This window comes from Polypterus senegalus, chromosome 5, assembly GCF_016835505.1.
Source record: "Polypterus senegalus isolate Bchr_013 chromosome 5, ASM1683550v1, whole genome shotgun sequence".
Classification (NCBI taxonomy): Eukaryota; Metazoa; Chordata; class Cladistia; order Polypteriformes; family Polypteridae; genus Polypterus; species Polypterus senegalus.
The window spans coordinates 120,287,432-120,311,549 of NC_053158.1; the positions used below are offsets into that span (position 1 = coordinate 120,287,432).

At 36.3% G+C, this 24,118-nt stretch overlaps 1 protein-coding gene across 1 annotated transcript in view; it reads left to right on the top strand.

Moving 5' to 3' along the window:
- LOC120529897 (polycystic kidney disease protein 1-like 1) overlaps window positions 1–24,118 on the top strand; it is a 256,167-nt gene that overhangs the window by 131,507 nt on the left and 100,542 nt on the right. Inside the window, exons 22-32 of the mRNA XM_039754112.1 lie at window positions 1,300–1,356; window positions 1,758–1,973; window positions 2,408–2,638; window positions 4,124–4,237; window positions 8,611–8,762; window positions 10,777–10,877; window positions 11,487–11,682; window positions 13,336–13,419; window positions 14,940–15,147; window positions 20,848–20,954; window positions 21,630–21,846. Coding sequence (XP_039610046.1) covers window positions 1,300–1,356; window positions 1,758–1,973; window positions 2,408–2,638; window positions 4,124–4,237; window positions 8,611–8,762; window positions 10,777–10,877; window positions 11,487–11,682; window positions 13,336–13,419; window positions 14,940–15,147; window positions 20,848–20,954; window positions 21,630–21,846 — 1,683 coding nt within the window. The remainder of the gene's footprint in view (window positions 1–1,299; window positions 1,357–1,757; window positions 1,974–2,407; window positions 2,639–4,123; window positions 4,238–8,610; window positions 8,763–10,776; window positions 10,878–11,486; window positions 11,683–13,335; window positions 13,420–14,939; window positions 15,148–20,847; window positions 20,955–21,629; window positions 21,847–24,118) is intronic.

Sequence of the window (24,118 nt, forward strand, 5' to 3'; positions counted from 1 at the left end):
CTTTCATATGACACTCAGACAGTGGGCTTACAACTCGGCTTTTCACGGCGACTTTGATATGTGACTTCTTTTTTATTTCCGGCACTGTGCGATTTTGTGAATGTGAGCTTTCAAGTTTCTCCAACACGCTATGTCACTCGATCAACTTCCTTTTGTTGATTATACCACGGTTTATTTGAACAAATAGTATGTTTTTCCTTTGCCTCCACTTGGTATTCGCTGAAATTCTTATATTTTCCCCGGGCTTTTCCCATTGTCTTTTCACAGAAGGCTGCGCTTAAGGGCGATTTATATTGATTTGCATATTCAAATAGGCGTAATTCTGGGAGGATTTGGGGCGTTACAAAATCGCGTGCGGCGTTAGTTTTCACGCTGATCGGGATTTATGTAACGAAGAGAACGTGGAAGTTGGATGCGCACAGATTCCTGCATCTGGATTTTTCTGTGCGTAAGCACATTTCGGCTTTTGTGCTTACGCCATGTTATAGTGCGAGTTCTACGCACGGAGTTATACATGAGGCCCCTGGAGAGGTATCCTTCATAGATGACTGGCTCCCCCAAGCGATCATCTAAAACATCCAACAGGACATGCATTGCACTAGCCTCATTGTTAAAATTTGATTCTGGATTACTAAAATTGCCTTAACTTTTTTATTTAAAATTAAATGATTTATCTCAAATGGTAAAACTAAAAACTTTAGCCAAAGAACATTTTTGAGATTATAGACCTGCTACAGCTTCTGTCTCCTTAAGCTCCTGTACTATTCTCCAACTCAACTGCCTGCTGTTTTGTCCTTCTATGATATTAACTTTACTTTTCTCAGTCTGGTTTTCTAACTTTGTTCTCCTCTTATTCCTTATGTAAAAGCTTTCCACTTGCAATGTTTGTATTCCCCCGTATTATTGAACCCTTACACTGTTGCCCACTTAACTGTTCTACCTCTACTGTTGAATCTAAAATAAATAAATTAATAAAACTTGCTTAAGGAATATGTGCTTCTAGTTAGTGTGTTTATATGTATGTGTTTTCTGTGTGTTTATGTGTAGTTTATCATTTACACACATAATCCTTCTTCTTGTTAGTTGTCAATATGATTTAATACATAAAAGTAAATAGCCAGTACTTTATGCATAGACGCCAACTTTAATTTTTGTTTAACAAAACTGATGAAATTTAATTTTACAACTTACTTTGACAAACTTTTAGGCAACTTTTAGATTTATGAAGAATGTGTATAATCAGTATAAGTTTTAATTTTGGGAAACTTGATTTGAAAAAAAAAATGTTGTTATTTTTAGGCAGAACTACTTGAAAACCTTAACTTATTACAGAAACTCCTGAGCACCCGTCAACAGGTATGCATGTTCCAGCACATGTTAAATTTGTGTCATGTTAGGTGTTGAAACCAATTTCTTTACAAAAAGATTCAGTGATAATAAATGTAAACAGCACAATATGCATAATGCCTGTTATAGGGTAACATGAAGACTCTGGTATGACACCACTGCAGTAAAATTTGTCAGTGTTGTTTTGAGCCACTGTTGTGAAGTTTTGAGAGATCACCATCTTCATAATTGCTATACAGAATATAAAACTGAGTGATAACTATTTTGCAACCCTGAACTGGACATATAGGTTATAAAATGAATGAATATCAAAAACTAATATGATACTATGGATTTTTCATATTTTATTTTTAAATGGATGAATAATAATTAAAAAGATACTCTGTATTTTGCTCTCTTGTTCAACATAGATAATATCCATTGCAAAAACTGTTGTGTTATATATAAAAAGCCTGACACAACACTTTCTTCCATCTGATTCAACAAAGACGTTTGAGTTAGATGAGCAAACATTAAGAATTCTGATTTCAATGATTTCTAAATCACTAATGGTAAGGAATAATGGCACAGAAGAAAGCATGCAGATGTTAACTGATGGAATTAGAACTACTACAGAACTGCTACTGGTAAGGATTTCTCCTAATATATATATATGATAAAAGCATGTAAAGAAAACATTAAACCTAATGAGAGTTGTGACATAGAAATGTAATACTTTAAGACAGAACAAGCATTTTTTTATTTGTTGTAATTAATTATTTTATGCTGGATAGGTTAATATACTTTATTCTCTGTAATCAAGTTATTGTGAATTTTGTCATGTTACTTAAACTGTATTTATAGCTATTCATGTAATGTATGTTACAGGTACTGAATTATGCAAAAACTACACTAGTGGATCTGGTAAAGAAATCTTAGCTTATAGACTCATCTTTTCATCAAAAAATGAAAGTTATAATAGTGTATATAATTTTCTTACTATCATTTCAACCAAGGTATGCTTTAAAATACAAAGCTATTAAAATAATTAAAATATATATTTGTTTATTTATCTTTGCAGATTTATACTCTGTCCAACAACAGAACCAATGTTAAATTAATTACTGATTTTATGGAGCTTGAAACATTCCAGTCTGAAGATTTCCAAAACATTGTAAGGAGAGCTGGTTCCATCACTTTTTATCTGCCTGTCAGTTTATCATCTCTAGCTGTCCTTAATGAAAACTGCATTATCAGTCAAGTCATATTCATTAAGGGAAACCCATACAGCTGGGGTCAATCATCAGTGAAGGTAATGTAGGTGGAATGCATTTTGTAGAGGTATTCCACCATACATCATAGATGTACATGTTTTCTTTCTATAGCTGTAATTGATATTTTAGAATCTTTGGTTAATGCTATGTCTTGGCAAGTACAGTATGTTATTTTTAATTCTTTTTTTTTTTTTTGCTGTTTTGGAATTGTGGTCATGCCAGCATAGACCAAACTGTAAGAAATGCATAAAGCTATAACAAATCTAATAGCATATTAGCCCATCAGGTTTGTTTAGTCAGCTTGTTGCACATTTACTTACTACACATTTAATTACCTGACTTGACAGTTTATCCCAGATTCTCACAAACTCTTTCTTTGTTGAAAAAGCTTGTCCTTACTTTCTTACATAGTTCTTGACTATATAATTTATCATTTAGCAAAATTAGTTACCTTTAATCCATCCATCCATCCATTCCCTAACCCGTTGAATCCGAATACAGGGTCACGGGGGTCTGCTGGAGCCAATCCCAGCCAACACAGGGCACAAGGCAGGAACCAATCCTGGGCAGGGTGCCAACCCACCGCAGGACACACACAAACACACCCACACACCAAGCACACACTAGGGCCAATTTAGAATCACCAATCCACCTAACCTGCATGTCTTTGGATTGTGGGAGGAAACCGGAGCGCCCAGAGGAAACCCACGCAGACACGGGAGAACATGCAAACTCCACGCAGGGAGGACCCGGGAAGCGAACCTGGGTCTCCTAACTGCGAGGCAGCAGCGCTACCACTGCGCCACCGTGCTGCCCCTACCTTTAATCCACTTTTTTAAATAAAAATTTGGATTAACAATGATTTGGTCTTCCTAGATGATTGCTAACATTGAGGCAAATTATTAAAAGTACCTTCAGTATCTGGTGGGTTTTTTTTTCCCCTGCTGTGGTTTTCATCATGTTTTAAGAAGACCTGTGTCTACTCTTTCAATTAATGCACACTAATAGTCACAGCTTTTTAGCTGACGACATACTCTGCACATACCCTTGATTTTCCAGCTACCTGTAATTAAAACCTAGTTCCCCTAACTTAATTTTAATCATTGTGTTGCTGAATTTCAGTTAGGTTATGCATTTTTTCCATATATTAGAAGTTATAACATTTACATTTTGTTAGTTAGTCCTGATCCTGCCTTTATTTTCATACAAGGCAAGGGAGGTCAAATACAGTACCTAGCTGATGGCATTATACCGTAGGTTGCAGTTGCATGTTCTTTCTGGTGCAATCCTAATATTCTTCCTGTTGTAGAGCTGAGCTTGTATTTAGCTGCAGACTACTGAGCTATTGACTATTATATCTGCTTGTTACAAGTGTGCTTTTCACATAATGCCAGTGTTTTATGACTCTGTACAAAAAGTATTTTGTCCATGCTCTGCTGATAATCATTAAAGTCTGTAGCATCAAATTAAGATAATTGTACAAACTTAGTCAGTTACAGCTTTTAACAATATTTTTATTACAGATCAATGAAAATGTTGCCGACTTAACTCTGTACAACTGCAAAACCAGAAGAAAAATTGATGTGAATGGATTAACATCACCTGTCATTATAGAGTTTCAAAAAAATGAAATCAATGTAAGTCATTTTTAATATGAGATATCTTATATAGTAATTATCTGGTAAGTATTCATCTTAAAGTACATAACTACTAAAATTTTCATGCAGTTCTCACATCCTGCTCACACTAATTTAAGGCTGGAGTCAGAGTTTAATAGAGACATCATTTCATCACATAGCACACAAACATGACCTGATGGGTGGATATCAAAAAGAACATACTACTCCACAAGGACAGCAGTGCAGAATGAAATATGTGATCCATTAACTATAAGGCAGGACTTCCATTCATTGTGTCATGAAGCTTTTTAATGTGTTTTATGTGCTATCTAAATTATACTAAAATAAAAGGTGATATTTTTATTTTGAATATCCTACTGCAAAATTAATTTCTTGTCTTGCACTAAATGTCCTTAGAATAAGCTCTGGCCCTCGGGAACGTCTGTAAGGGAAAATGATCAGCATAGGAATGGGAAGGTGTATAAATTTTAGTAAGTGTTTGACAAAGGCAGTTTAGTCCAAAACACTGTTATTGGAGAAAATGCTGAAAAATATTATGTAATGGATTTAGTATTTACACATGAATCTTATTCATAGCAACACCATAAATTTAGGTTTAGACTTAAGTATTAATTCATTTTCCCAGATCCTGCTTTATAACAGAAGTCCCTGAAGGGAAATCAAGCAAAAGTAAAAGTGCATACTCCATAGAAGGTGTTGTGGCCCTGTGCTTTCCAAACTTTTTCCATGGCAACTCTCCCAACTACTTTCAAATTTCTGTTCAACAAAACAATAGGCAGATACTATATATATTATCTTACAAATCTAGATTATGTAAAGAAAGTAGTGAAAAAGTACAGTCGACCCTTGACATACGAACAACTTTATTTACGACCAAAATTTTTGTTTTGATTTACGACCAACATCTTGCATTATGACCTGAATGCGGTCACGTATATCCGCTTGTGCGATTGTAAACAAACAGCCGAGAGCGTTCGTAAGCGTCAGTCGGAGCCCAGATACATGTGTTTGTGGACGTAATTTGGTGAGTGCAGTGATATATATATATATATATATATATATATATATATATATATATATATATATATATATATATATATATATATATATATATATATATATAAAATATATATATATATAAAATATATATATATATAAAATATATATATATATATATATATATATATATATATATATATATATATATATAAAATATATATATATATATATAAAATATATATATAAAATATATATATATATATATATATATATAAATTCACTAAGACCATGGCAAGCAAGACGCATAATTGCTAAGGAAGGAAGAGAAGGTAACGAAGGTAAAGAAAGCGATTGTTAAGGGATGTTAGCTAGCGAGCTGGCGTGGCACATGATGATGTCATCAGGCTGAGTCAGCACCGGCTTGTTTGGAGTTTATTATTACAGCAGTTCACAACACGGCCAGCTTTGAACTGAGTACTCAACTACTGTCATTATTAACTTGAGAAACAGCAATCACAATTGAAATGAAGAAGGAAAGTGTGCGGAAATATGAGAGTGGCATTTGTGACCGATCTCGCTAATATGTACATCATGTCGAAATCCACCATCTCGACAATTTTACAAAGAAAAGATTTGCATAAGGAGGCTCCTTCTAAACAATAACCACCTTCCGTTTCATTCTCCTCCTCCTCCCTTCCTGCAGCCCAAAGATGTCAAATTAAATGGTGAGTACAGTATGAAATTGTTGTTTCTAGAATAGAATAGAATGCCTTTTATTGTCACTATACACATCTACAATGAGATTAAAAGCAGCTCCTTCAGTGCAGAAGAAAAGTTCTGTATAGGGCTTGTATGGTGGTTTTTTTAGCTTTAGCATAATGCCGGATCTGCGGCCCCGCTTCTGCTTTCTTTCCCTCCTCCATCTGCGTCGTCTCCTAGACCCGACAACAATCCAGGGAGAGCCCGCTGGTCTCGCTATGTTGTCTGGGATGTTGTGCGTGTGATGAAAAAAACTCGAAACAGATGTCTGGCTCTGGACACCAATGTCTATAAGATTCTGACGGGTGTAGCGGATTTTCGCCAAACCGATCGTGCACGAACAAGGAAAAAAAAAAAGTACAAAAACAACAAAAATGTGCACTGAAAAGGAGAGCCCTGAGCCGCTTTGACCATGCGCGCCACCATGCTAATAGCTTAATCTAGCCTACTTCTGGTAGGCTAGGCACTTTTTATAACTTTTTGGTTAGTACATTAGAAAAATTATTGGTGTTTTGGTAAATCATGCACATTATACAACCCTTTTTATTATGAAAAGGTTAGGTAAGTGTTGCAGTGGGAGGTTCGGAACGCATTATGGGTTAGCTTTCGCGAACGAATTAAGTTCGGAAGTCAAGGGTCAACTATATTGCATATTTAAGTTAATCAAATTTATAACGAGTCTCCAGAAATGCACCCGCCGATGTACCGTATTTGCGTATATAGTTTCAACACAAAGGTTTCATTTTACCAAACTTCTCCGCAATCACTTCCTGGTTTCCATCAAAAATGCCGGCAGTCTCAAATTCTCGCCAATAAACATGATAAATATACCTGAAGAGACACTTTTAAGGAAATTTAGAAAATTTTGCTTGGAGAAGGGGGTCGGCTTAAATACCGGTCATCGCCAAATACATGTAATTTAGTAGGTAGAGAAGGGGGTCGGCTAATATACCGAGTCGGCTTATATTCCGGTATCTACGGTATCTAAAAAAGATAGTTTTGTCACAAGGAGTTGAACTGATGGATGAGGTATTTTTTTACCCTTTTAGAAGCAAGAGGAATTCTATATGTCACTTGCAGATATTACTTGTATTGCAAATATAATACTTTGTTGATATCTTTGAAAATTTAAATGGGGTTAGCTCAAAATGCAAGCAAAAGCTGAAAATGTCTTCCATTGATAAAATTAAATGCTTTGAGAGATAAGTAAAGCATCTGCCTCAGCATAATGAAGCAAATCAACTTGAATATTGTATGTTGCCACATGTTTCTGCAAAAGAGATTAAAAAGATCATGCCATTCATTTCTCAGCATCTTTAAGTACAAGAAAAATATTTAGTTTTATTTTCCAAACTTGTATCCTGTAGAATATGCATAGAGAATTATGGGATTAGAAACCCATCACTGTCAAGCCATTCTAAACTTAGTCTCACAGAGAAGCAGAAATTATTTGAAATATGAAATGATTTTAAATCCAAATATAAAGAAGTACTTCTTAAGGATGGAAATGAAGCATAAAAACCTCATATTGTGAAAAAAAGCTGTAGTAATTTTACCACAATTTTTAATGTCATATCTGTGCGAGTTAGGATTGTCTGTACTTCAAGTAGAAAACTAATAAGGCAAAAAGAATGACTGAGGAGAAGGTCTGCAGTATTCCTCCTAATATGGAAAAGATCTTCAAATCATGTGAAGCCAAAAATATTTTATTAAAAGTTAAAATCATATGCCACATTAGTCTGTTTGCTTATTTTATGGTTCCCTATAGTTAATTTATGTGCAGATATAATAAAATGCATAATTCTGGCAACACTGTGTGACATATAATTGGGAAATGGATGACACAGGAAATTGACTAGGTTTGCCACATAATAAAGTAAATGACTTACATGTGCCATCATTAAAAAATGGTTGAAATACACTGGGCTACAGACTTTATTTGACATGCTTGATCAGTTACCAGCAAATGTTTCGTTTTTTTTTTAATGTTAAAGTTATAAAGTACCTTGTCCCAATTCACTTTCTCTTTGATTACCTCATTTTCTGCATGTAGTCATGTAAGTGTCACATTCTTATGGAGCCTGTAGTTTAAAATTGCTTCCTTTAAGCAACCATGAACAAAAACTTATAAATTCTTTTCTTTTATTGAAGGTAAAAAATTAGACCATTACCGTCATGAAGTCATTCAAGCCATGTTTCAGCACCTCATGGTGTTGTAACACCCAGTTTGGAAACTGCTTTTTGGACAGATTTTAAATATAAAACTAATGGGCTCACAGCATGCCTACACTGTGTACACTTATATAAAATCTGTCATATTTTTTTTTTTTTAAGATTTCTAAAACTGCTTATGCTTGAGGTATGACAGGTCCACAGCTTGATAATCAGGAGCCTGCAGTGCTGACACAAATATCACACTCTAAATTTAAAGCCTGTTTAATTCAAGTTGGAAAAATCTGACTGATTTTTGCAAGAGTAGCAGTTTTCTAAGGATGTTGTGCTTGTTACATCTGTGTAGATCCTAAAGTGGCTGTAGGGAAACATTTTTGTTTTTCGCAGTTTGGAGATATTTCAAAAGTATGTGTTAGCTGTATCTTTTCTGTACCTTTTAGGAGACAAGTGAATTGAATTTTTCACTACTTCAGGACAAAATGAACATTCATCAGTTTAATGTGACATCAGATAAACAAACAGAATATCTTCAAATTACCCTGAATTTCACCAGACCTCCTGAACGAGTATTCCCCATCATGATTTTGTACAGGTAACTTTATAGGTTTCCTATTACATTGAAGCCAAAGTTACACCACTCATAAATGATGCTTCATTTTGTTTTTAGCCTATGCATTTTTACACATTACATACTGAACCCGAGGCCCTAAGAACAAATGGGTGGAAATTTGTACAAAGAAATGAAGCCTTACTGTAAGACTATTGAAGCATGGAGGTGTTTAGGAGAGATGGCAGTGGAGTTTTTAACCAGATTGTTTAATAGAATCTTGGAAAGTGAGAGGATGCCTGAGGAGTTGAGAAGAAGTGTACTGGTGCCGATATTTAAAAATAAGGGGGATGTGCAGGACTGTAGTAACTACAGGGGAATAAAATTGATGAGCCACAGAATGAAGTTATGGGAAAGAGTAGTGGAAGCTAGGCTAAGAAGTGAGGTGATGATTAGTGAGCAGTAGTATGGTTTCATGCCAAGAAAGAGAACCACAGATGCAATGTTTGCTCTGAGGATGTTGATAGAGAAGTTTAGAGAAGGCCAGAAGGAGTTGCATTGCATCTTTGTGGACCTGGAGAAAGCATATGACAGGGTGCCTTGAGAGGAGCTGTGGTATTGTATGAGGAAGTCGGGAGTGGCAGAGATATACATAAGAGTTGTACAGGATATGTACGAGGGAATTGTGACTATGGTGAGGTCTGGGGTAGGAGCAACGGATGCATTCAACGTAGAGGTGGGATTACATCAGGGATCAGCTCGGAGCTCTTATTTGTAATGGTGATGGACAGGTTGACAAACGAGATTAGACAGGAGTCCCCGTGGACTATGATGTTTACTGATGATATTGTGATCTGAAATGATAGTAGGGAGCAGGTTGAGGAGACCCTGGAGAGGTGGAGATATGCTGTAGAGAGGAGAGGGGTTAAGGTCAGTAGGAACAAGACAGAATACATGTGTGTAAATGAGAGGGAGGTTAGTGGAATGGTGAGGATGCAAGGAGTAGGGTTGGCAAAGGTGGATGAGTTTAAATACTTGGAATCAACAGTACAGAGTATTGTGGAAGAGAGGTGAAAAAGAGAGTGCAGGCAGGGTGGAATGGGTGGAGAAGAGTGTCGGGAGTAATTTGTGACAGAAGGGGTATCAGCAAGAATGAAAGGGAAGGTCTGCAGGACGGTAGTGAGAACAGCTATGTTATATGGGTTGGAGACGGTGGCACTGACCAGAAAGCAGGAGACAGAGCTGGAGGTAGCAGAGTTAAAGATGCTAAGATTTGCGCTGGGTGTGACGAGGATGGATAGGATTAGAAATGAGTACATTAGAGGATCAGTTGAAATTGGACAGCTGGGAAACAAAGTCAGAGAGGCGAGATTTTGTTGGTTTGAACATGTGCAGAGGAGAGATGCTGGGTATATTAGGAGAAGGATGCTAAGGATAGAGCTGCCAGGAAAGAGGAAGGCCTAAGCGAAGGTTTATGGATGTGCTGAGAGAGGACATGCATGTGATGGGTGTAACAGAACAAGATGCGGAGGACAGAAAGATATGGAAGAAGATGATCTGCTGTGGCAACCCCTAACGGAAGCAGCCAAAAGAAGAAGATGATCAAATGTGCATTTGTGCTGTAGTTGAAGATTTAAGGAAGAAAGTTTCAAGGATGTGAATGGATTATAAATTTGAAGTGTGCTGTGTGACACAGACAGTGTTTAGGAAAACATGGACTTGTCACCAGTTGCATTTCATGATTTTCAAGTCAGTTGTCATTAGAAAACATATGACACTATGTAAGAAGTATGATGTATTGTTCTTGTGGTAATAATTTTAAAAGGGCTTTAATTACAGTCTAAAGAAGTCAACACAAAGTAAATACAAGTCCTTTGTGGTAAACATCATTATGAAAAAATCTCCAAAGGATCTTATGATCACATTCTAGTTACATTATAGAGCATCTTTTACTCTAATATAGTTTTCAACATATCTGCAAAATGTTTATTAATATTGTTTCTTCATTTAACAAACTAATCATTCTCTTAAATGCTGGATTTGTGTTTTCTGCTTTCAGAAAGTTTGAGAAACCAACTCCTCGATTGTACAACTTTCAGCAAGTCTTCCAGTGGAAGGGCAACACTGTTCAGCTTTTTTTATCTCCTGATTCACTCAATGGTCAGTCAGAAAAAAAAGTATTTAATAAATGCCTTTGTTCTGTACCTAATGTTTTGAAAAATGTTCAGCCTTAATCCCATTCTTCACATTTTATAAAATCATAGTTTAAAATTTTTACGCCTGCACTCATGAAGAACATCTCTTGTGGCTCAGACATACACAGAGAAGAATGTAACCACCTCTGGTTGAGTACCTCAGACTTCAACTGTAAAATTGATGGGATGTGTGGTGTATTAAGGGATAATTTAGAAAAAAAGGATATTAATTACAGAATATCCTGTTTTTTAGAGTTTATTTGTAAGCAATGTAAAATGGAAGAACAATTTAATAAATATATGAATATGTTCTAGAAATGTGTTTCTCTATTCTTAGATGATAGGCCTACAAATATTGTCATCATATGGGCTTTATTTCTAATTATTATTTATCCTGGCCATCTAAAAACTCTTTGTAGTGTGCAAGCTCCTGCTTCAATAAGGTTTTCAAGGAAAGATACCATGGGTAATCCTAAAAGGTCTTAAATTCTGCTTCTGTTGTTGCACTTTGCGTTATTATGAATATCTTGCTGCTACTTTTGTTTGAAGCTTACTCCTTTTTTTTTGTGTTTAGCTAAGGGAAGTTATTACCTTGCACTTCTAAGTGCTAACTATGACAGGAAACCCACTAACAAATATACTGCTTCTGCAGTAAGCTACTCTCTTAGTATTCAGTGGATTAGTTGCCTGTATTGGGACAATGTTAAGGAGTGGAAGACTGATGGCTGCTTGCCTATGCAAAGCTTATCATCAAGTAAACTAAACTGCAGGTAAGTGTTTACCAAACAGTATGCTTTATGAGACTATTTCCTTAGTAAAGAAATAAAATGATAATCTAAAGCAGTAGGATTAACAATAATCTTGTTCACTTATTACCAAGTGTACAAGCCTAAAGGGTAATTTTATATGATAAGTTCACCTTAATACCAATAATTATTTCTAATGGTGAAAAGCACAGATTGTGGATTGAGAAGTCTTTTTAGCTAACCTGTCAGTTCATTGATCCTGATGAGCAATTCACATTATTCTTTATTGGAGAAACAATGCAGAATTGTAATGAGGCCACTTGGTAATGAGGGATGAGGTATACAGGTAGCAAACAAAATAGCATTTATTGTACCTAATTTCTAAAGAGGATTAATTTTATTACACATTTAAACAGTTAATCATAGCCAACCATTAATTCATTGTGTCTATTTTTCAAATGTGATCTGTCAGACTATAACAGGGACATTGAACTTATCAGACCTCCTTTTTTTAAACTCTATGGATGTTACAAGCATTTTATAAATTCGAGGTAGGTACAGTTAGAAAAATCTTTACTGTTATGCCCAAACCATATTCCAACTTAAAGAAAAACATCTTCCTCAAATTTTTAAAGTGTGTGTGTGTTTTTGGGGTGTTCATTTACCTGATTCCTACGGTGTTTCAACTATATTCCTCAAGTGGCATATTGGATTTTTAGTTTATTTATGAGAGGCACAATATGCAGATTCTCACGCATCTGATTGGTCTAATGACTCACTATTACTTTTACTCAAAAGAAGCTAGACTTCATACTGTCATGCATACTATTTTCATCGTAAAATTTATTTGACCACCTACATTATTTCATTCAGGTAACATGTTGAAATGTTCTGCCCACTAAATAGAACAACCATAATGCTGGTAGCATAGCACTAAATGTCAGTGTAAGCATAATTACAAATAAAATGCAGCCTTTTTGAAAAATGGAGTACCTACGGTCTAGACTGTTTTGGGTCTTTAATACTCTGTATTCATAGCTATGTGACACTGCCACTATGCAGTCTATTGAAAATGTTTTGACCCAACACATTATTTAGTAATGATATAGAGGTATAGTATGGTGTGCTGTACTAGCATCTTCAGTAAATATTACTTTCTTGTAGAACACATCAAGGTCCCTTTTTATATGAACAACTAGGCTTGTAAAATTTATTATGCATTAATTATGGGCACGTTTGCCATGCTAAAGCCCGGCTAATACTTAGATTCCTTCGTAAAGAGTAGGGTATATCCTGATGTCCTGTCTAAATTGGCCACTATGGCCTAGTCATTCTGACTAATTGGCTGACTACCTTTAACTCCTTCACCGCTTAACCGTTAATGTGTGGTGAGCATTCTAGCCCAAAATGGCTGCCATCGCCTCATCCAGGTGGGTGTTGCACATTAGTAGTGGTTGAAGTGGCTCCCCAAACACTATGTAAAGGACTTTGAATAGTAAGAAAAGCTCTATGTAAATGTGAAGAATTATTATTACTATTATTATGTGCTTTTTATTTTACATGGTATTCCTAAGAGTGGGAAACTAAATGGCACTTTGTGTGTGTTTCATGATAAGATAAAACAATTATTATTTCTATAATTTAATACTTTTTCATTATTATAATTTTCTCTTATAGTTGCCACCATTTAACAGCTTTTTCGATGTCAAGTCGTGACGCAAGAAACTGTTTTGAATCCATCAATATGAGTCCATTTCAAAGGTGGGAAGCTGATAAAAGTGCACTTTGTTTATATTAATGGTTACAAGATAAAAACATAGGAAACACTGAACATCTTAACTAACATCATTATCATTAAATAGTAGATAGCACCATTTTTTCTTTTCATCATTTAAGTTTGATTTTGGCTAGAAAATTCTGAAACTGTGAACTTGCAAACCACTTTGGTGATGGACCTTACCCATTCATTCATCTTCAGAAACCATATTTTCATTTTAAACATGTGAAGCTTTGGAATCAAAAACATCTAAAGCTCACATCAGGGTTTCAGGACTAGCTTCATTTGAAATGTACAACATGTTCATGAGGATTTTTACCCTCTCAATGTGTTTTGCGCTCTAGACAAATTAAGCTTTAAGTCTTAAAAATAATATGTACTTTAAATTTGATGACACTGTATTTTGTCTCTGATTTGGCCATGAGAGTAGACTGAAAAAAAACAAGCAGGCACCACAGTCTGAAAAGTCGTCTGTTTTACTTCTTTGATCTGTAAACAAATGTTAAAAAATTACATGTAACTATTGTAGAAAGTTCCTTATTGAATGAAAAACATGCAATTGCATGAAATTGAAAGGCTGAGTACATTTTGTACATTTGGCAGCTGAATAGAAAACCTAATACAATGGTCCTAATTTGAATTTGTCAAATATGAGAGTAAATTATAAGTGTGCCAGAAAGAAAAAAAAATCATGAGTTATATAGAATTGTGAACCTATAAATAACAGCCTTTCTGAAGTTTTAATGATGTTTTAAATAATTGACTTATTAAGGCTATTGCATTTTTAAATTAATGAGTTAATATTATTAAACAATATCTTTCAAAAATATTAAATCAATTTAAGTATTAGTAAGAATGAAGAATACACTTATTTTGTATTTTATACACAACAATCTATAAGATAGTTTACATATTTACAAATATGGTAAGTTAAAAATATTGAAAAATTAACAGGATAGTATAAATATACTGTACTTAACAAGGCCCCTGTTCATTTTATAATGCCTTGCTTTGTAGATGGATGTCAATGATTTATCTGGGAATACTGTGAAAGACTTACTTTCATTTTGTCTTTGATAATGAGCCATTAAAAGATTCTGTGCCAAGATCCTGAGGGATAGGTTGTAGCATATGCATGACTAAGAACGGCTTAACAGTATTTTCAAATCTTCTTCACCACGAAATAAAAGCCTGTCTAAAATCTTTGCAGTGAATTTACATTAGTAATTACAATCTCCTTTTTCCAACAATATATTGAATATGAAGTATGAATATACTAAATACCTTGATAAATATAGTGCTACTCTTCCTTTACATTTAATTTAAAATAATGTGGCTAGCAGAAATTCTCAGCTTTCAGCAAAACATTTCTTATATTTTTATGGAAGCCTAAAAGGTTTTACTGCATGCATTTACATTAGAAGTCAAAAATATGATTAGATACAGTACATATTTGTAATACTGTATCTGTTTTAATTTTTTGTGTATTTTTTTCTTTTTCCAGCCAACCAGATAACCTGGTTCCATGCATTGTGATATTTTTTACTCTGATCATCTACATACCCCTTGCTTTCCTCTGCAAACGGTTTGACATCCAAAACGAAAAGAAACGTGCTCCAGTATACCTGCAAGATAACAACCCTTCAGACAAGCAGCTGTATGCAATTTGCATTGATACTGGCTTCCGGTCAAGGACATACACCACAGCAAAGGTACTTAATAGCCCTAGTAATTTACAAATATACTTTGAGTATCCATCAAAAAGGTTTAATATAGAATGTTTTTCTTGTTTTACCAACATTTTTTGAAGTTAATAAAGTTAGTAAGTCAGTTATAACTTACAAAAATGCACATAGTTTATACTTTCTAGCACTGAATATCTGTGTTGTTCTATCACAAATTGAAGAAACCTTGGGAACAGTTAGTCTTGGGGCATGTATGAGTGAGAGGACAAAGATATGACCATAAACTTAATAGACTGGTGATGTTATGTGAATGTAAAGAGGAAGTGAATTCCCTAAGGTTTCCTTTTGAAATCCCAAATGATGATAAAAAAGATGTGTGGCCTGTTATAATAGCCTCAGGAGTTCAAGATTCTGAATCAGGTCCTCGGAATCCACTGAGAGATTTGTGATACACAAGTATCTGGGAGCTCAGCTGAGTCTATAATACGCGCATCAAAGACTACGACAAAGCCTGTGACACAGATGGAAACCCAAAGGTTCAACCCTAGCCTCATAAATTTTGGGAATTTGAGTATACCAAAACAGTGGAAGATTAGACTACAGCAGAAGCTGTCTAAAAAATTGGGTGTATTCTCAATGCACGAATGGGATGTGGGGTTGGCCAAAGGGGTTGAGCATCATATCCGCCAGGCAGACCCAAGATCTTTCAGAGAGTGGTCACGACGCCTAGCCCCATCAGATATTGATGATGTTTGAAGACATCTACAAGGCCTTTTGAAAGCAGGCATTATTAATGAATCCTGAAGTCCATTCGCCTCTCCAATAGTAATACCTATAAAGAAAAACGGAAGTGTGAGGATGTGCATAGACTACCGGGCTCTCAATAGCCGACCTGTACCTGATCAGTACACAGCTCCATGTATTGATGATACACTTGACCGTTTGTCTTGGAGCAAGTGGTTGTCAGTCTTAGACTTGCAAAGTGGGTATGGCAGAAGAAAATAAAGAAAAAACTGCCTTTATCTGCCCCCTAGGGTTTTATCAGTTTGAGAGGATGCCTCAGGGTATCAACGGAGCCCCAGCAACTTTCCAGAGATTAATGGAGAGAGCAGTAGGTGACATGAACCTTCAAGTTCTGGTCTACTTGTATGATCTGATAGTCTTTGGAAAATCATTGGAGGAACATGAACAACTTTTGAAGGTGCTGGACAGACTTGAAGAGGTGGGGCTTAAAGTCTCACTTGACAAATGTCAGTTCTGTCAAACTAAAGTGAAGTATGTGGGGCATATAGTATCCGCCTCAACCCACTGACCTGAAGTCCCTGAGGTCATTCCTGGCATTCTGTGGTATTATCGTTGGTATATAGCCAACAACTCTGCCATTATCAGACCCTTCACAAAGCTCACCAAGGGTTGATGCCAACAAGCCCTATTTCCTCCACACCGACGCAAATTTGAAGGGACTTGGTGCTGTACTGTATCAGGAATACCCAGAAGGATTAAGACCTGTAGCTTTTTGCCAGTAGGAGAGTGACTACCACCGAACAGCACTTTCCAGCACATCAACTTGTGTTTTTGGCACTGAAATGGGCAGTGCTGGATAAGTTCCACGACTACTTATATGGATCAAAATTTACTGCGTGGACTGATAATAATCCACTGACTACGGCCAAGCTTAATGCAACAGGACATTGCTGGCTTGCTGCTTTAACAACCTATGACTTTGATATTCAGTATCGATCGGGCAAAAACAATATAGATGCTGATTTGCTGTTAAGAAATATAGCAGATGATGCTGAAGGAAGAGAGTGGGGAAAAAAATTTAACAAGTCGGGTAAAATCCATTTGTCAGCGAGTATGCCTGGATGAGGTGTATGATAAGTTCCCTAGATGTACTGGAGCATCTCCTGAGTGTGTTCCTGACGTATATGCTTTCCCCACGTGCCTAGATACGTACTCATTAAAACAGATGTCCAAAGTGGACTTGAGAGAAGTTCAGAAAAGGGCCAACTTTATAAGAAGAGTAACTGAGGGCTTAAAGCAAGTAACATGGCCAAAAGATGGAGTCTCCGACAAATAGATGGCCTTGATGAAATGTGAGAAGGGTCGCCTTGTGATGAGAGATGGACTGCTACATAGGTTTACCCAGAAGCCATCGGGAGAACAAGTAATACAACTAGTTCTACCACATGAACTGAGAGAATCAATTCTGCACTCCTTACATGATGATATGGGTCACATGGGAGTAGAAAGGACAATTGACCTTCTACGAAATAGGTTTTACTGGCCCAAAATGGCCTTGAATGCAGAACAGTATATACAGAACTGTGGAGAGTGTGTCACATGCAAGACTCCCTGCAAGAGAGCTGGTCTGATGGATCTAGTCTGTATCGATTTCCTTTCCATGGAACCTGACTCAAAAGGGAATAGCAATGTTCTAGTAGTAACAGACCATTTTACTAGCTACGCTCAGGCATTTCCTACAGAAAACAAAAAGCTCTTACTGTGGCGAAGGTTTTGATGGAGCAGTACTTTGTTCACTATGGTTTGCCATCCAGAATACATTCTGACCAGGGACGAGATTTTAAGAGCCAGTTGATAAAAGAACTCCTCAGGATGTTGGGGATACGGAAATCCCGAACCACCCATACCACCCCTAGGGGAACCCTCAGCCAGAGAGATTTAACCGTACCCTTCTATCTATGCTAGCCACATTTGGTCATGAAGAAAAACTGACTTGGAGTCAACACATACCATATGTTGCACATGCCTATAATTGTACAAAATGTGATTCTACAGGCTACTCACCTTATCTGTTAATGTTCGGAAGAGAAGCAAGAATCCCAGTGAATCTTTGTCTTGGAACGTCCCCTAATGGAACCAGTGGGAGGAGATATCCACAGGACATTGAGAGACTTAACACTAGAATTACCAGAGCCTACGAAAAAAAACTTTTGTGTTGCTGTGAAATCTGTGAAACAAAGGTAAACAAAAGCTAGAGGGTCGTTGGAACCCACTGCCACACACAGTAGTGGGGAAACTTCCAAACCTACCAGTATGCCAGGTGAGACCTGAAAACAAAAGAGTTGGTGAGAAAATTGCACAGAGATCACCTATTAGCCATTAAGTCATCAGTGAGATTGCCCAAGGTCAAAGCTAGTGATGAGTCATCAGCAAGAGCAATGTTAAGGATAAAGGGGACCAATAAGCAAAGAGAGAGTGCTGACCGAACCTTTTAATAAGCCTCAAGAGTATACAGATTCATCTTCGGACATGGGGTTTGAAAGGCCCCACAGATCATATAAAGACTATTTGGAAAGGTTTTTAGAGACGAGTATCTGAAGATGGACAAGTTGCAGAAGGTTCAAGTGAGGAAGACCAAGATTTCTGTATTAGCAATGAGCATCTATGCTCAGAAGAGAGGTGTGAAGAAGAGTACTGTGTTAGAAGAATGCAATGATGGTACCAGCACCTTAGACTCTAAACACTCTATATCAGAGCTAGATCAGGGAGTTCACCAAACACCTCAAGACCTCAAGAGGTAGCACTAATAAAGCACTAAAAAGTAGTAGAGATCACAAGCCAAGAAAGTCAAATAAACAAGTTCGACCCATGCTAAAGTTAACATACAATGAACTTGGAAAGCCTAGTGAACAGCCAATAACTATTCTCGACGAGAATAGGAGTGGCGAGAAAAAAGAGAACTTGGCTTTTGCGCTGAAAACGAGGATTGAAACACGGTCCATGGTAAACTTCAGCGAGGAGTTTAAAAAGAAAAAAAAAGACTGGATTCCAGCACAGAATTAACAGTTGGGACAGAACGTGAACGTGTTGGTGGTTGGATGGACTGGTCGAAAACGCCAAACTGGTGAGCTAGGGAGCACTGTTTGTGAAAGGCTGAATGCGGAAAACGTCAGCGGACATTGGATTTCATTGTTGATATTGGATATTATTACAGCTGACCAACTGTCACTGAGAATTTATACTCGCTAGGAAAGAAACGAAACTGGACTCGCATCTGCTGGAAACCAGAAAATGAGACCCGTCTACCTCCATTACAGCATAAGAGGCCATCTGCGAGTAACGTTGCAGTCACCTTCAAGTAACAGGCCTGCAATGCTTATCTGTGGTACCTGTTACCTGAGTTTTGTTGGTTCCTTTTATTTAGTTTGCCAACTAAAGAAAGAAAGGGCTGCTGGTTCAACACTGATATAGATTTCTTGGATTATTTAAGTTTATACTTTTGTATTGATGTGTTATGTATATATGTAAATAGGTGATATATTTAAACTAAACTATTGAACTTTGGTGTTTTTTTTTTGTTTTTTTTTACCACTGTTTGAACGAAAATACATTTTATTAACACATTAAACACTTTGAATCCTATAAAATTGGATAGCTGATCAAACTGCACAGTTGTCTTACACAAAATGTTGTAAAAAGTGTTAATTTAATAAATAAAAGCAATTTTTTTAAATTTTAAAACAGCAAACATTTTTTTCATTAGATTTTAGTGTTTTTGCGCCTTGGCTACATAATGTATATAGCCTTTTTTTCCTTTATCTTCTGGGGCCGCCAAAGGAGAGAATGTACTGGTAATGATTTTATTTCTATGTTTTTTTTTTGACAATTTTAGGACATAAGACAGGTAAGAGAGACATTATTTAAATACAAGAGCAAAAGAAATGTTTAACTGAGAACATATACCATAAATTCATTTTTATATATCCATACCTTTCCTCTACCATAGAGAACAGCTTTGATTTACTTTGGTTTCTTTCAAAGGAAAAAAAACACAAGAAAAGTCCTATGTACACAGAAAAAGAATAAACTAAAAATAAACTACTTTAATTTTATTTAGTGAACATCATTCCAAACTATTGTACATTCATCAGACAGAAGAAAGAGCTATAGGCAAAAACGCCTGATTTTACTATAACTGTTCAAGGTATAGAGTGACACAATGATTGATTGGTTAGTGCTGTATAGCCTCAAAGATTCAAGACCCTGATTTTTGAGTGCTGTACTCAGTGATTCCTAATGACCCTCTGCTGTATAAGAATATGTACAGTTGTGTGCATGATCAGTGTCTTGTCCAGGGGCTATTTTATGCCGTATGCACAGTGTTTTCAGGATAAGACACCCAAATGACCCTGAATGGAATCTAATGGTTTTGAAAATGTTATGTTATATATTTAAAATATTTTAATATTTATAACTGAGGTAAAATGGGATATGAAGGGAGTGAAGGTGAAAGGATAAAATACTGAAGAATGTTAAGTTTGCACAAAACCAAGTTGTTATGGTGAAATTTAGAAAAGGGCTACAAAGGCAGAAAGTGTAATGCACGAATGATTGCAAAGATCAGAGTGAAGATGAATAACTTCAGTACAGTTTAGAAAAAGGGTAGCATGTGGAAATACAGGCTTGGACTGTATAATTTTACACAAATTATACTGCACAGATAAGAGTTTTGGTCAAATGAGCTTTTGAATTAGAGGGCAGAGATATTAACTACTGTGAAACTATAAACAAACCAATCAAGAAGATTATTTGGACTGCTGTGTTCATTATGACATTGTCCAGTTTAAAGCAGTGTATGTTTAGAAAAGATCAAGGAAACCAGTTAAAGTACCGTGGAATATAGACCAGGAGGACAGTGGTGGAAGTGACAATTTTGTGTTGATTCACAACGTTAACACCAGTTTACAATAACTTATTTTTTAGATCTGTATTGTGTTGCATGGTGAAGATGGTGTCTCCGAGACCAGAGAGCTGCACTGTCCACAGAAGACCTTGTTTGAAAGAAACTCAAGAGATATATTTATCATGAGGTTTTAATTTTATTACATTGTAATTGTTACTGTTTATTGTGAGACTATCCTGCTAAAGCATACTTTACAGTTGTGTACTTTTTGTTCACATTACCTATTCTTTTTCAGTAAATGCAGTATCCTGAGTAATAAAAATACAAAATGAAAAGGTTGGGAGCCTATTTATAAAATGGGCAAAACTCCATGTCATGCTGTCAGGTGGTAATAGGTGAAAAAAAACTAATCATTGAGAGCTAATGTTTTAGTCACAATGGTGTGCCCCTGTCACTGTCTGGTCAAAATTGGGGATGTTTATACCATTTTGAAGACTGAAAGATGTAGAGTTGCTGGGATACTTGAGTTGAGCCCACAGGAATGCTTCTTAGTTGTCGCATCTGTGGAGGAAAAATGGAAAAGATTAATTTTCAGTGTTCCTTTAAAAAATGGCTTCTATAAATTTTGACTTCGTTGACACTTTGACACTTTCTAGATGCAATTAAAATTAGAGATAATCCAAAGCAGTGCTTTTGGGTGTAAGGTTGATTCCAGACAATTTGTAATTTTAATTAATATAAAATACAAAGAGTGTCTCTCTTACCAAAATGGGCAAAAATAATGACAAATTCATTACTGTTTACATTATTTCACCTTTTTCTCATCACACAAATAACATTAAAATTGCTTATTTTAATCTAGCACTCCATATACCTTGGGCCCAATATGGAGAATTCAGCTTTGGCACAACAATGGTGGTCATTCTCCTAGCTGGTACTTGAGCCATGTGATTGTCAAGGACTTGACAGATGGTACATGTTGGTTCTTTATGGCTGAAACTTGGCTGGCAGTGGATGAGGGGGATGGTAAGGTGGAACGAGATCTTACACCCCTTAGGAAATGCCCAGGATTTAAAAAGGTATATGTTAATATCAAATGCATGTTTCTAATTAATTCTAAACTTAGCAGCCACTTTATTAGGCATACCTAATTAATAGTCAGTTGTTTTCTTAGTTGCCCTCAGAGAACTTGAAGTCATCCATGCATGGGCTCAGCAAGGTGTTGAAAGTATGTCATAAGGGTGCTGCTGATCCAAGTCTAATTTGAGTCTATAGTACATAATTAGCGTGTTTATTTGCATCACTGTCATGATTAGTTGAGATGTAATCCAGTGATTGGGTAACTCTTTGTGTCAAGAATTCACTACCATGTTCATTAAACATGTTTTTGATATGGATGTGAGTAACACTGAAGCATCACAAGGAACACTCCTGTTCTTATTTCTCTCAGATTATTCTGTACTTACGGGGTGTATTGATAAGGGAAATGAAACATAGTATGGGGGTCATGTGGGGAACTTTGTTTCTTGATACAGAAAGAATTTCTGCAATTTAACATCGGCAAAAGAAAAAAAACTGGGTTGTTGACTTTGACCACACCAAACAGCCTGTATCTTCGGTCACTATTCAGGAAGTGGATGTGCAAGAAGTTCACTCCTACAAATACTTGAAGGTCCACATCAATGACAGGTTGGACTGGTCTCATAACACTGAGCAACTATATTAGAAAGGGAAAAGCAATGTTTTTTTTCTTAGGAGACTGTGCCCCTTTAATGTGGGTAGTGACATCCTCCATGTCTTCTTCATCTCTGTGATGGCCAATGTGATTTTCTTCGCTGTGGTGCACTGGGCTGGTAACATCACTTCAAGAGAGGTCCACCAACTAAACAAGCTGAATGAAATGGTAGGCTCAGTTATGGGACACAATCTGGAAACCCTGCAGGTAGTAGAAAAGCAAAACTGAGTGCCATTGTGAACAATGCTGTATATCTTCACTCTGACACACTGACACTGAGTACTTTCATCCAACGAATCATTCAGCAGAAGTTTGTCATGAAATGCAAATGCTAATACCTCCAGTGAGTCCACAGTGTGTATCATAACTGAGTCTGCTTTTTAAATTAGCTTGTTTATTCGGTGGTCCTCTCTTGAACTGATGTTACCAGCCCATCACACTTCCATAAGCCATCAGAAAGTTATAGAATATGTGAAGGATGTCACTATCCACATTAAAGGAAAGTAGTCTCCTGCTTTTCCCTTTTCTTATATAATTCCTCAGTTTTATGAGACCAATCCGACCTGTGATTGATGTGAACCATGAGTACTTGTAGGAGTACTTGCACCATCCACTCCCTGAATAGTGACTAGATATAGAAGCTTTTTGGTGTGGTGAATATTAATAAACAGTTTTTTGGTTTTGTTGAGAGTTAAATGCAGACATGTCTCTTTGCATCAAGAAGCAAAGTTCTCAACCAAACTCCTATACTTTGTCTCATCTCCCTTATTGACATCCCCCTAAAAGCAGAATCATCTCAGAATTTCTGCAAGCAGCATGCCCTTGTGTTAAAATTATAGTATTTAGATGATCCAGTGTTGCTTACATTCATATCAGAACCAAAGTCCTCGAGTTTCACAAACTGCAATCTACCCAAAAGAGAGTCCAGGACATCATAGGTTCATCCACCTTCAGATCTCTGAGCTTGGATGGTATTGAAAGCACTAGAAAAATCAAAAGCATAATCCTTGCAGTGCTGCCAGCTTTGTCTAGGTGAGAATAAGCATAAAGGGATAATTTTCCTGCAGATCATCTAATGTTGTCTACCTAATTCTCTGCATGAAATGTCCTGACACTGCTCTCTATGTGGGAGAAACTGGACAAACACTCCGCCAGAGAATGAATTTACACAGATTCCACATTAAACATGGCAACACAGATGTTCCTATAGCCGCCCACATCAACAGCCATGGACACTGTGAGAGGGACTTTAAAGTCACAGTGCTTATGGGCAACTTCAAAACACAGCAAGAGAGAAAAGAATGGGAAGTTAAACTCATGTTAAAATTTAATAAATTACAACATGGCTTGAATTGAGACAAGAGTTTTATAGCCAGGTATGAGGACTGTTTGCATCTCTCAGACTGACACAGATAACCTGTCTACAGACCCATATTGTTTTGAAAAACTCATCACAAACTTCAAAGGACTTTGTTGGACAGTTATCTTATCCAAAGATCTTAACCATACATAGTTCTTCTCTCTCTTGTTAAATTAATCTTAGCCTGAATTAATCTATTAATTTTTTACATTTAAGATTTTTTTTTTTTTTTTCATTTAAAGATTTACCAATGTTG